General features: G+C 44.5%; 1 protein-coding gene across 2 annotated transcripts in view; it reads left to right on the forward strand.

The window, feature by feature from the left end:
* The window catches only part of ror2 (receptor tyrosine kinase-like orphan receptor 2), a 48359-nt gene that overhangs the window by 18839 nt on the left and 16528 nt on the right, over positions 1–12992 (forward strand). For both annotated transcript variants that reach the window (XM_028974238.1, XM_028974239.1), the window contains exon 2: positions 12318–12398. In XM_028974238.1, the coding sequence (XP_028830071.1) occupies positions 12318–12398 (81 nt within the window). The remainder of the gene's footprint in view (positions 1–12317; positions 12399–12992) is intronic.

The following is a 12992-nucleotide window of genomic DNA, read 5'->3' on the forward strand; positions in this document are numbered from 1 at the left end:
ATCTTTCACACTGCCAAATACTGTAAAGACACTTAAAATCACGTGATTTTAAAAGGGCTTTTATTTAAACGAGGGTTAACCCAGAAAACCAAAATGAAATTGAAAGCAAATCTGATGTGTTGGCATCTCAAAAATACATCACAGCAATGATGTCGCCTTGATGCAATATCGCATGGGCTCGTTCCTGACAGCCGTGGGAAACGTACACTACATCACGTTTAACAGTAACCGGCTGTATATCTGGGGCAGTGGTGGCAAGGAAGCCACTGCTCACAATGGGTGATTGCTTAAATGCAGAGGACACATTTGACTGTGCGCACTGGGTTCTGTGCTGTGTCACGTGACAATTAATCACTTCATACTGAGGTGTGAGAGCCAAATAGGCTTAAGTGACATTTTGCCAACAGGTGAGCAAAAAGTTAAAACCATACATTTACATTTACAGCATTTATCAGACGCCCTTATCCAGAGCGACTTACAGTCAGAAGTTACAGGGACAGTCCCCCCCTGGAGACACTCAGGGTTAAGTGTCTTGCTCAGGGACACAATGGTAGTAAGTGGGATTTGAACCTGGGTCTTCTGGTTCATAGGCGAGTGTGTTACCCACTAGGCTACTACCACCCCATACTTTGATCATTTTGTAGTAAGTAGTGTTTTTTTTTTTTTTTTTTTTTTAACGTGACTGCAGACAAGCTTTCGGTGTGGATTGTACACTTGTTCGCCCTGGGACCTCTGCTGGACTGTGGTCAGACGGATCCCATTTTGCTGTTTTCCCATTTTTCCTGAATGTTGTGGTTCTTGAGGTCTGTTTACAGATGGTTTTACCCATGTTGATTTTGGTTTACACCATCTTGAGCTGTTATTCTGGCTCTGCAAGGCAGACCGCTTGGCATCAGTCATCTGCGTTATGGAAAATGCCTGCACAGGTCATCACTGTAGCATCGCCATCTCACTCTGAATTTAGCTTATTTAATGATTCTTTATTTTTCTAAGGCGTGCTTAGCATCATGTTTTTGTGCTTCAGGTACTTGTACCCATAGCTCATAAACTGTTTAAACACAGCCTCTTAGAGCACATCTTCAGTACTTCAACAGGTAATTAATATGCATGTACCGTGTAACAACTTGCCAAATATGGCCGCCAATGATTTGTCACACCAGATTCCCTGTGCAGCTATAAATGACCCATTTCATTATGAATGCTGCTGATATTGTCCAGAAATGTTCTCAAATGTCTAAGTGCCTAAATGACCGTTGCCATCGTGCAAGGATAGTTGTGGATGTTGGACTTTTTTCCCTTTTTCTTGTCTGCCAAATCAGGAGAAGGTTGAAAAAAAAAAAAAAAAATTCTAGAGAATTACAGATGAATGGTGGAGTGGAGCTGGGATCTCCACTGGAAGCTCTGCATTGCTGCTTACATGGTGGTTTATGGAAGTGGTGCTTTACCAGCCCCCCGCTGCCAAGTCCCTTGACGTATGTGAAGTGCAGGGCTGGCTGTCTGTTGTCTGGGAATGAGGTTTGTTTAGACCCAGTTTGTTTCCCAGTGACCTGCGGCGCACTAGGTACTCATATAATGGAGACCCTGGACAGTGTGAGGTCCTTACATCAACATTTGGGGTCAGGAGTTACACGGCCCTATATATGGCACAGTGCTGGTTTTATTTTATGTCCATTCTTTCTCTTGAAGAATTATCATTCTAGATGTTTATTTTGTGTTGCCAAATTTCTGTTTGTCCTTAAAATATAAGAAAGAAAGAAAGAAAGAAAGAAAGAAGGAAAGAAGGAAAAGGGTATCAACTCCACTATGGAACAGATTCAACAGAACGATGGAAGAATGGCCTTTTTGTCTGTCTGGACTCCAGGTCTGACACACACTCTTTTTCTTCTTCCCAGAATCCAACCAATGGCTTCTCTCGCATCTGTACACCGGGGCTGTTGTCATTCCACAACCCTAAAAGCTAAGAGCCCCCTCAGGGTTTCACCGACACTGTCTGAAGCAAATTACTCCATGGCTTCCTGGCTGTGGAGCAACAGTCCTAATAGCTTTTAGTGCATGTGCAAAAAAAAAAAAAAAAAACACTGGCCCTCCAAGAACGCTGGAAGCGGAGTTATGCTTTTACCAGTTATCTCGATTCTGAACAAAGCACCACGTCCACTACAGATGTTGATTGTTGGCAATGTTGCTTGTCTTTGTTTTCACCAAGAAAATGAGTACATAATAGCCCCAAGCACTTAAGTCTATAAATGGGGTTTAATACCGTCTAATTTAATACCTTTTAATGATTTGCTTACAGAACATAATTTAAAAACTGCACTTAAATGCTTAATGACTATCAGTCACCAGCTTAAATGCACATGTTTGTTGTATCATGTGGTCAACTGTACTGATGATGCACCTTCCTCTTCCCTATGTGTTCACTTCACAAACACCATGTCACAAACATTGCTGCCTTGTTGTGGCTAAAGTGGTAAAAAAAGCAAGTAAAAGGGACAGATTTTGCCACTTTCCATTAATTTTTCCAGCAGACAGGTACAGGGCGGCGTGTGATTTACAATTGGCCTGATTGGCCCAGAACAGACAGAGGGAATCCCTGGAGGGCCGTGTGCAGTCCATAAAGGAAACCTGAAAGAGTTATGACTGGCGGAGAGCAGTGGAGCCAGCAGGCCCTATCTCACCGCTGATAGCGGGTGCTTTTTACTCTGCCGGCACCGTGAAACACCCTTTTAACAGAGCTGGGTGGTAATGCCTCAGACAGACTTTACCATGGCTTATGAACGGTTTGAAGAATCAACATTTGGAAAAACCTGCAAAACCTGGAGTGTACAACAATCTCTATCAGCCTTAATAAGGGAAACAAAGTCAATTTCTTTGTCAATTTGTATTTGTACTGGACTAGAAAAAACTGCAAGTGAGTGAGAGGCTTGGCCTTAGTCCCATGCCTAAATAAAGACCACCATATATAAACCAAATTTGGCCCCAGCGACGATATTTACAGTGGAATGAAACTACCCATATCTGACGTGAGCGTCTGCTCCATCTCACTGCCCCCCAAAACCCCGTCGCATGTTATTGTCCTCCAGCTCCTACTGCAAACATTGTATTACTCATGCAGGCCGGCTGCACCAGCCCACCGTCGCACCGCCACGCTGGTTTAGGTTATGAAAGTGGCAGCGGCAGGAATCTGTGGGGCGTATCAGCTTGACTATGGCGGGGGGGGGGGAGCGTGGCGGCTGCGATTTTTGGTTAATGTGTGTCTTGTCGACCGTCCAGCGGGAGCATTAGAAACTGGGCGAGGTGAGTCCAACGGCCCATGCTCTCCGAGACCAGCCCAGCGCCTCTGGGCTAAGAGCACGACAACGTTCCCATTTCCACATTCCTGCTCCGGCACCGATCGGATTTGCCGTCGGCCTCGGCCCTGCTTGAAAACCGAGGAGTGTGATAACAGTTTCTTTGGACGTGTTCCTGGCCAGAACGTCCAAGAGTAATTTAGTCATCAGTGTCATCTGTGGGTGAATCTGCAGTGCGGGAGTGAAGGGTGTGTGTGTGTGTGTGTGTGTGTGTGTGTGTGTGTGTCTGTGTGTGTGTGTGCGTGCGTGCATTTTAAGTCACATTGAGCGGTGCCACATGTGCAAGTCACAAGTCAGTCATTTTGCTGTTTAACCCCCTTTTTTTTGGCAGTTTAAAAACACTCCCCCTGGGGACCTTGCACCAGAAAAGTGGAATAAAACCAGACTTTGATGCAAGTGTTTAGAACATGTAACGTTTTTCGGGAAAGCATGAATCTGACATTTGGGTGCAGGGCCTGCTGGTGGAAAGCCAGGAACATTCTGAGTCCTGTTCCTTTCCTGCCGGCGGAGCCGTGAGGTGTTCAGATTGACTTTGGTTGAGTCCCCACGCTGCAGCTGTGAAACCTTGAGCCCAACAGACAGCAGGATGTGCATATACGATGATTTCATCAGATCTTTACCTGTATTCATTTCCTTTTTCCTGGTTAGTTTTTAAAGAATTGTAATTAATCATACATTTTGCAAAAAGATTAATAGCAATTTATTAAGGTTCATTCTTACGTTTGCTCTGTCATTGGAGACACGTTTCATTCAATTTTTAAGGGGCTAACATCAGGGGCAGTGGATGGCCTAGCGGTTAAGGAAGTGGCCCATAATAATAAGGTTGCCGGTTCAAATCCCCGTTCGCCAAGGTCCACTGAGCAAAGCACCGTCCCCACACACTGCTCCCCGGGCGCCTGTCATGGCTGCCCACTGCTCACCAAGGGTGATGGTTAAATGCAAGAAGCAATTTCCTATTGGATTAATAATGTATAACAAAAGAAAAACAAATCATTTGGACTGAATTGCGGGACAGGTTCTTGTTGCATATTTATTGTTGGGGGGGGGGGCTCTGATGTTGAATGCGTTCAGTAGTTCCCAAACAAAAATGTGACCGCCTCTATTTATCCGCCCACATCACTTTGTCTGGTTCTTGTCAACATGTGAAGGGTTCTGCATGAGAACCACAACCATGACTGAATGAATGATTTAACTGCGAGCTAAGTCTGAAAGAGGAAGAATTTATTCCATACAGACCACCAGTTTTAACATCCAGGCAAGTTTTTGTTGAGCCGATTGTTGTTGCATAGGTGTCCACCGGGTTCTCTGTTTCCTCCTGCTGTTTAGATGGTATTTAGCATTGGGCCAGGAATGTAATTCACCTGATTTATATATCTATTTGCCTGTCAATTTTACTCATTCTTCATGTGTTTCACAGTGGTGTGCTGTTAATCCGAAAGCAGGTATAATCCACCATAGGATGGCCCTAAATGTATTACATGGATTTGGAAGTACACTTGGGAGATAGCCAGATCATGTTTGTTTACCTTGAATTTCGAGAGGTAAAAAAGTGAATTTGAAGGAGATTCGAGATTCCAGATCTTTCAGCACCATGTTAACAGCTTACGGACAGAAAAAAGAAAATCTAAAATTCTAACTAGCACTGCGTTGTGGAGCGACGACAGGCATCATGATCCCTGGCACCATGCATAGTTATTGCTATGTTTGAGTTTTTGGGGTTCAGTAGCCCGTAGAACTGAGTGCATCGACCCAATGATGAGTGAGCGTGAAGTTGGCCTGGTGAGTTTCACCACAAACTCTCCATAACCCCAGATACCAGACTGCTCGATTTCAGCATGAGAACAGGCGAACAGGCCTCAGAAATGATATGTCTCACTTGTAAAATATGGAGGCTTGGGCCTCTGGTTTAAAGGGGCAGTGCTCGCCACAAATAAGCCTTGGTGCAAGGTGCCTGTTCACCCATGTCATGGTGGGTCAAGTAGGGTGGTAGTAGCCTAGTGGGTTAGACACTCGCCTATAAACCAGAAGTCACAGGTTCAAGCCCCACTTAGTACCACTGTATTCCTGAGCAAGACACTTAACCCGGAGTGTCTCTGTCCCTGTAACTACTGATTGTAAATTGCTCTGGATAAAAATGGCATAAACGTAAATGTACACGTCTTCTATGTTCAAATCAAACAGAAGAAAGCTGATTTATGTTTGTCTCCTCCCCAGCTACTGCGAAGCGGTCAGACTAACTAGTATGTAGTTTTGCATGCCTGTCAAAATGGAGCCCTTGGCATCTGACATCTGGTAGCTGTGAACGGGGCTCTCTTAAATAACAGAGCCAGATCAATCTCAGCTTCTTAAAGCTCAGCTGAATTACAAGCTTAGCACCTCTATGCCAGAGACTTTGTTGCTAAGGAAACGTCAAATAAAAGAGACTGGGCAGAACAACAGCGACTGGTGTAGGTCCCGACCGCATGGACTCCTGCCGGCTGCTCAAGTGAGCGGGATTCTTGGACTGAAAGTCGGCGTCATTTCTGGTTTTATTTCACGACTCCCATTGTGACCATATATGGGCTGCTAAGGGCTTCAGGCCGCCCGGGGCAAACCATGGTCGGCCACATTAAAGTCCTATATTTACCCTACGGGATATCATTTCCAAATGGATGTGCATGCACTCCTTTCTAATACTTATTTGTGATATTATCAGTCAAGCACGGCCAGCAAAAAGTTCAATTGAAATATTTTTTCTCCCTGTCCCTCACAAATATATATTTGGGGCAAGGGATCCTGATATATTTTTTTTGCCCCTCATGAAACCATTCGTTTATTTTTCACTCTCTTTACCCCTTTAGGTCCCTGGCTGTGATTTTATTATATACTTCTCACTTGATTGATTTATGATTTATGTCTGTATGAAATGTAACCTGTTTTTTATATTGTTAAATAAGCTACTGATCAGCCTGCCATCTTGAAGATGTTTACAGACATTGAATGGCTGGCGTAGAAATAGTCACTTTTTTTGTTTTAAGTGGGCTTAAAGTGAGCTTTTCCATGTTGGAAAAAGACCCTTTTCAGTGTGGTACTGCCATCCTTTCCCCATCGAAATCACACTTGAGCGCGCTGCTCTGGGTTCACATGTGCAGCCTTGGTGCTCATAATGCTCCCCGGGTTCCTGTGTTTAAGTGAAACGCCACCCCTGCTCACGCTGCACCCGCTGGGAGTGCCGCTGCGAGGGCTTCGAGGAAGAGCAGCGCTTTGATGTGCATGCAGGCAGGGAGATATCTCATGTTCTTAATGTTTTCGCTGGCAAACGACCACCGTTCTTCCCCACCCTGGGAACTCTGGGAGATTAAATTATAATGACTTATGAATAGATGTTGACCGGACTGTTTGTCACGGCATATGCTGAGTGCTGGCTGTAATTTTGTTTAATTGTGTCTTAAACTGTTTACCCACAGTATTAATCTTGCTTGTTCACCTTGCTTTCTGCCAGGCTTTGGGAGGTTGAAATAAATGGCACTGTGTGATTAGTTATAATGACTTGTTTTAAATCTGTGCATTCCTATGAGTTGTAAAATCATGTAGAACCATAAAAAAACAACAACAAAAAAAAACGGGTAATGCATTTTTATGCTTATTTGCGAGCATGACATCAGTTTCTTATTAAATAGCCATCACTCTCTTGGATTTAATTATGGGTATGAGAAGAGTCCTGTTCTCCTTTTGATTGGGTCCATCTGAAAGGATCACGACAGTCACGTTAACGCAGGTTAAGCTGGGCGATCTCATGTTCCTCTCCATGACCTGGCTGTCTGGACCTGGGCTATGGGAGGAAATCGTTGGGACGTCTTCCAGCCGCCTGTGGAACTGCGTCCAAGCCCCTCGCTCGCCACTCTAGCTGCCTGAGTCTGATGAACATGCAGAAAAGAAATTAGTCTGGTTTGAGAACGTGCTCCAAACCCCTCAGCCTCACCACCCTGCCCCCTAAAATCCCCCCTGTTCTCCACACAAAGATGGGAACATGGAAGTAGGCAGAGCTGCCATCAGAGCATGCTGGTATTAATAATAATAAGTTAGTTTGTATAAAATTCCATTGTAAATTAAGTAAGGATCATGTTCCTAGGAACATCTCCATGGTTTAAATACTTTCATTTCCTACAGTTCCTACTATTTATGTCCGAGAGAATTTGTTGGTTTCTTGTGCAGGCATCTTCAAAATCTAATTTCATAGAGATTTCTTCTCATGGCTGGAGATAAAGTAACTCTGCCATAATTTTGTTGTCTTTTGCACAATTGCCAAGTAATCTGACTTGCATGGCACATGGCCCTTACGAACAGAGTACCTTTATTCAAGTACAATGGCGTAAATTGCTTTTAATTCCCATGCAGGGCCTGCCATCGGCATTTATGTTTCTGCTCCGTCGCAGCGGCCGGTGGCGGCGTATGAATTGGCCCTTTTCAGGAAGTTTATTTTTCCTGTGGAGATTAACTGTTATGTTGGTGAGCATGTAGCCAGCAGTAATGCATCCTGCGCCTCCAGTGAGAGCGCTCGGCGCTCTGAAAACCAAATAACAGCGCTGGCTTTGGGGATTATTTCCCCCTGTTTTCCTTGGTTTGGTCTGGCCGATACCCGATATGATTTATTACAGGCGTCCCAGCAGCATGGGGCCCAAGCCGTAAACCCGGTTTGTCGCAGCGTGTCGCCACCCTAATAACAGCAGCAGAAATTAGGGCAGTCGGTCCACGCGTACCCCTTCTCAAAAATTTGCCTAATGACCTGTTGCACTTTTATATTTAGTGGCCTTGTTATGACTACCGGGATTCCTGATGATAAACACAGAAGCTTGGAGAGTTTGGTGGAGTGGAGTTTATGTCAGTGGGGAGAGCTGTTATTATCCCATAATTTGTGTGGAAGATCTGAGGAGGAGAGCTTGTGCGCTGCCATATAATTACACTTGGACGGAGAAGAGCACAACTGGGGGGGATCAAACGTCTCCGTCCCCCCCCCGTATTTTTGCTCTGACACTACATTCGGAAGAGTGCCCCGCGTCGCACTTTTATGACTGATGCAAGTGTCCCCTCTGAGGACATTTAGAAAGATAACACTTAATCTTTAAAGGAACAGGATGCCCGTAAGATTCTCAAAATGAATGTCAAAAACCACTGATCTAAAGGCATGGGACTAAATATTAGAAGTCTTACATTTAATCTGACTCTGACACAACACAAAATATAACACAAATAATAATTTTCTCCTAACACTTTTATGTAGAATATTTACTCATAATTACTCATAATTATACTCATTTGGTTTTTATTTTTATATATATATATATATATATAAAATATAATATATAATATATGTGTTGTCTTTGGCTGGAACCATTAAAAAAAAAACAGCAGCCTGGGTTAAACTGCAGTCTGGATTAAACCATTTTATGCAGACTGTAGGTCTCTTTATTCTTTTGCCTGTCTTTTCCAGAGCCACTGTTGTGTCTTTCACACCTAAACACATGGCCCGTATTTTTAATATGGGCTTTTCTCCAGTCAGGAATGGCCATATTAATAAGAAATTACAGGTTCAACACGCGTTGAAAAGGCTTTTCCCCACCGGCGTCTAAATTGCTCAAGCTATTTTAAATGACTACTCAGTGTAATGCGCAATTTACAGTGACTGCTGTATGCAGAGGTTGAATCCATTTTCAACACACGCACTGTTGCATTTATAAATGTGGCGGTTCCAGATTGCCGTCGTTCTTGCCAGGTGACTCACAGCTCACTCTGCCATTTTCGACCTAACCCTCTTACCGAAACGAGTACACAGTTGTCCGCACAACTCCAAGAACTCAAAGCTGTTGACCTGGAAAAGTGTCGTTCAGACACACGAAGGTAAACTGTCTTGGGAGGCTGCAGTTGGTTTACTGGCCTGGCCATTGGCTGCCCTCCTTGTTGGCGTGTTTTACAGAAAATGCACAATCAGGGGCCATGCCAACAGTGCGTAATGTAGCTTTACATGATTTCCTCTAGCACTCAACTAGGCACGTAGCCACTTCTTCTTAACCCTGGAGACGTAACGTGTTCTTGGGAATACAATTCCCCCAGGGCCATTTGCCTGGAAAAGTGTCGTTCAGATACATGAAGGTAAACTGTGGTGTGGTGGGAGGCGGCAGAGATGCTGGTTTCACCGAAATCGTTGCATATCAAGAGTTCTTCCTAGTCTGTGATCCCAGCTATATAACGCAGCGCTGCAAACCCGTCAAAAGTCTCAGCTCATTGACTGCTAATGTCTCCAGCGTTCATCTCGGGAGCGCGGTCCTTTCTCCAGGCCCTGTTTTTTCCCTTTTCCCCCCCTCATAGTTCCTGACAATTTTCTTCCCAGGCGGCTCCAGGTCGCTGCGGATGCTAGGCACCACCAGGAGCTGTTTTTCATGTCTGTCACCTCGTTTTTAAGTGCATTTACAGGCCTGCAGGAGAGCACTTTTCTCCTGTTTTGCCATACGGCTTCCAAGTCTATTCTTGAGTAAACGTTTGGAGGCTGTGAATGCCCAGAACAGCGGGGTGATCCAGTGCCCGCACAAAGCCAGATGGTTTTTTTTTTAAAAAACATTACATCAGGAACAATATTATATTTCCCTCCATTCGTTGTCAGCTCTGGCGTGTAGGGCTTTGAGAATGGTTCTCCTGAGGGGGCACGGGGAGTGTTAACAAGCTTCTGCATTTTTCCCGCTCGGGCCAAGGGTGCCCTCCCCTTCCCCACCATTGAAAGTGAGGGCACAGCCCTGGCCGTCAGTTTGCCATCACCCCGGTTTACGAGGGCGTGGGCAGCATTGCCAGGAGAGGAGCAGGCTGTAAGGGGAGAATCCTCCAGTGAAAGGCTCTGATTCAGCAGCCACTCGGCCCAGCCAAAATAATCAGATCAGCCACTCGGGCCCCTGGCTCCACACTGGCCCTTTTGTTGGGTCCCTCTCACCTGGAGTCGGGCACTCCGGCATCAGGCGAGCTATGTGGTGGCTTGGCTGTGTGTTGAGGGGATTTGTTGGGGTCAAACTGGTCATCGCAGTTTGCAAAGTTGGTGCTGTGTGTAAATCCGGGGTCATTGCATCTTCGCAGTTGTACATCTTTACCCTCCACTCATTACCTCGGTTCTTTGTTACTGACTCAAAATGCAGTGTGTTCCAAAAGAGAAAAATAAAATGCTGTGCTCGGCGGGAGCCAAGAATCGGCCTGGTGTCCGGCAGTTGTTGCGCGCCGCAACAATTAACACCGCCGCCTTCATTTGTCAGCCCCTGCGAACACTAATCATCCTGGTCCGCTGCCAAAGCGGCAGAGTGCCCATTCATCAGCCTTCCATGTCCGCCGGCCCTTTATTTCGCCAGGGTTGCCTTTTCATATCCTCTGCCTTGCGTCAAGCTCTTGCCTGAGCGATGGCAGTCGCTGTGAGTTCAAGAGAGACTCTGTCTGCTTCTGAACAGTGTGTCCACACAGCCATTTGCTAAGAAAAATGACTGTTTACATATTGTTTAACAGATGTCAGTGGGGGCAGTTTGTCGCCCAAGCAGTCATTTGACAAGGACTGTGATGTCTTATTATTATTATTATTATTATTGTCATTATTTATTTATTGTTAATGTTTTTTTGCCAATGAATCACTTATACATGCTTTATACATCTACACATTGCTGGCCTCGTATGGGATATTTCTTAGTAAACTCTTGATACATGTTTGGTATTCGGTCCTTAGAGTTCATTTTGATCTGATTTTGCCCCCTGGGTTAAAGCAGGTCAAAAATTTGTGGAAAACCACTCCGGTCATGTATGAAACAGTGTTCTGAAATGCATGCTTTTTTGCAAAAAAAAGGTTGTGTGACTCAGTAGCTCTAGATGAATTGAGTTTATAATTGGTCTAATTTTCGCTCCCTGTGCATTTCCATACCCTGGAATCCAGTGTGTAGAGTGACACATTGATTAATGTGTACCACTGTGAGCCTGTGTGCTCCACATTCAAATCAAGTCATTTTTTCATGCAACTTCCCTCCCTGTGGGAACGAATGTGGAATTTGAGCCAAACGCTTGAGCCAGTGTGTAAACTACCAATCATAAAATCTGACAGGAAAAAAATAACATTGCACAACATCCCTCATATTTCACAGTGACCTTGAGGTGGGGAAAAGTGTTTGTCTTTAATTAAATAAGATCATGCATTTAGATATGTGGAATCAAAAATGAAAGTGAAGTGGTTGCCATTGTGATACACAGCAGAGCACAGCACACGGACACAACGAAATGTGTCCTCTGCTTTTATCGAAATTCGAACCACTGCCCAGTTAGTTAAAGCTTATTTGATATTCCCAGGCAGTCTCCCATCCAAGTAATAACCAGGCCCAACCCTCCTCAGCTTCCGAGAAAAGACTACATCGGGCATTCTTTGGCTGGTATGACTGTAAGCAAAATGATTAGATTACTGCTGATCTAGGATCAGTGGTCCTTGAAACTGGAAGCGATGAAACCCTGGCCTGAAGTGGACTGAAGGAAAACTGTTGCTGTATTTATGATAATATGGATGTTTTTTTTTATTGTATTATAATTACAATTGGCAGACCTTTTTAGCAATACATTGATTGTTATCTTTTAAAATAAAATATCCTTGAATTATTATTTTTTTTTACTTAATTTCTTTTAGGTTCCTCCTGCCGTGCTCCAATTCATTAACCACACAGATGCTGTATAGTAGTGTGATACACAGCACCATGTACCTCTGTTTCTTCAAAAATGGAAATCAGTTCAAAATCCAGGTTCCTTCTGGAGGATGTTATGGCTCTAGTCAAACATAAAGCCTCTTTATCACACTCCCCATCATCCCAACCTAATATTTCAAATGTAGTCTTGCACAAAAGTTCTCTCCAGTCCAAGGTTATGTCAGTCTAAAAATTCACTAATGTACTTTCCCCCCTCTCTCTTCCCCTCCTTCTGTTATTCCTCTAGCGGCCGACGTGATCCTGTCCGAGTCGGGGGAGATTGAAGCCCTGGCGGAGGCCCAAAGCGGAGGTCTGCCAACGTCTGAAGGTAGCAGTAACACAAACCTTTGCTCGTTCCTGCTGTCACGCTTCTTCTTTACTTTTTCTCCTCCTTGAAATTACACCTGGCACCTCCTGCGGTGGCTCAGTGAGGGCCAGCTACCTAACTGTAACATGTACACTCTTATCTGCCTGCTTTGGCCTGCTCCCGCATCAGTTCTGTCCAGGCTCTGAGCGATGTGAGCTCTTAGGTTGAAGGGAGGTGGAGGAGGTGGGTGCACATCAAAACCCAGTCTAGTCAGGTGAAATACTATTTATTCCTGGAATAAATTCCAGTCGTAAAGTGCATAATCATATGGGAAAAGACGCAAACAAACAGAAGAGATACAAAATATACAGACGTTGGAAGGTGCTCCACACGTGGCCTTTGTATGCATGGTATCCAAATAAAAGCAGAGATCAGTCCATTTCAGTTGAAACATCTGCTGAAAAGTGTTGCTTAATCTCCCTACTAGTGTTTATTGTCAGCTTCCTCAGTGGATAACTTAAATATTTGGATAGTGGATACAGGAAGTTGTGCATCTCCAGAATGTCCCAGGTGTCTTTGTCTTCATTTTTTTTTTCCCTCACATCTTTTCATGTA

Source organism: Denticeps clupeoides, chromosome 3 (genome assembly GCF_900700375.1).
Source record: "Denticeps clupeoides chromosome 3, fDenClu1.1, whole genome shotgun sequence".
NCBI lineage: Eukaryota > Metazoa > Chordata > Actinopteri > Clupeiformes > Denticipitidae > Denticeps > Denticeps clupeoides.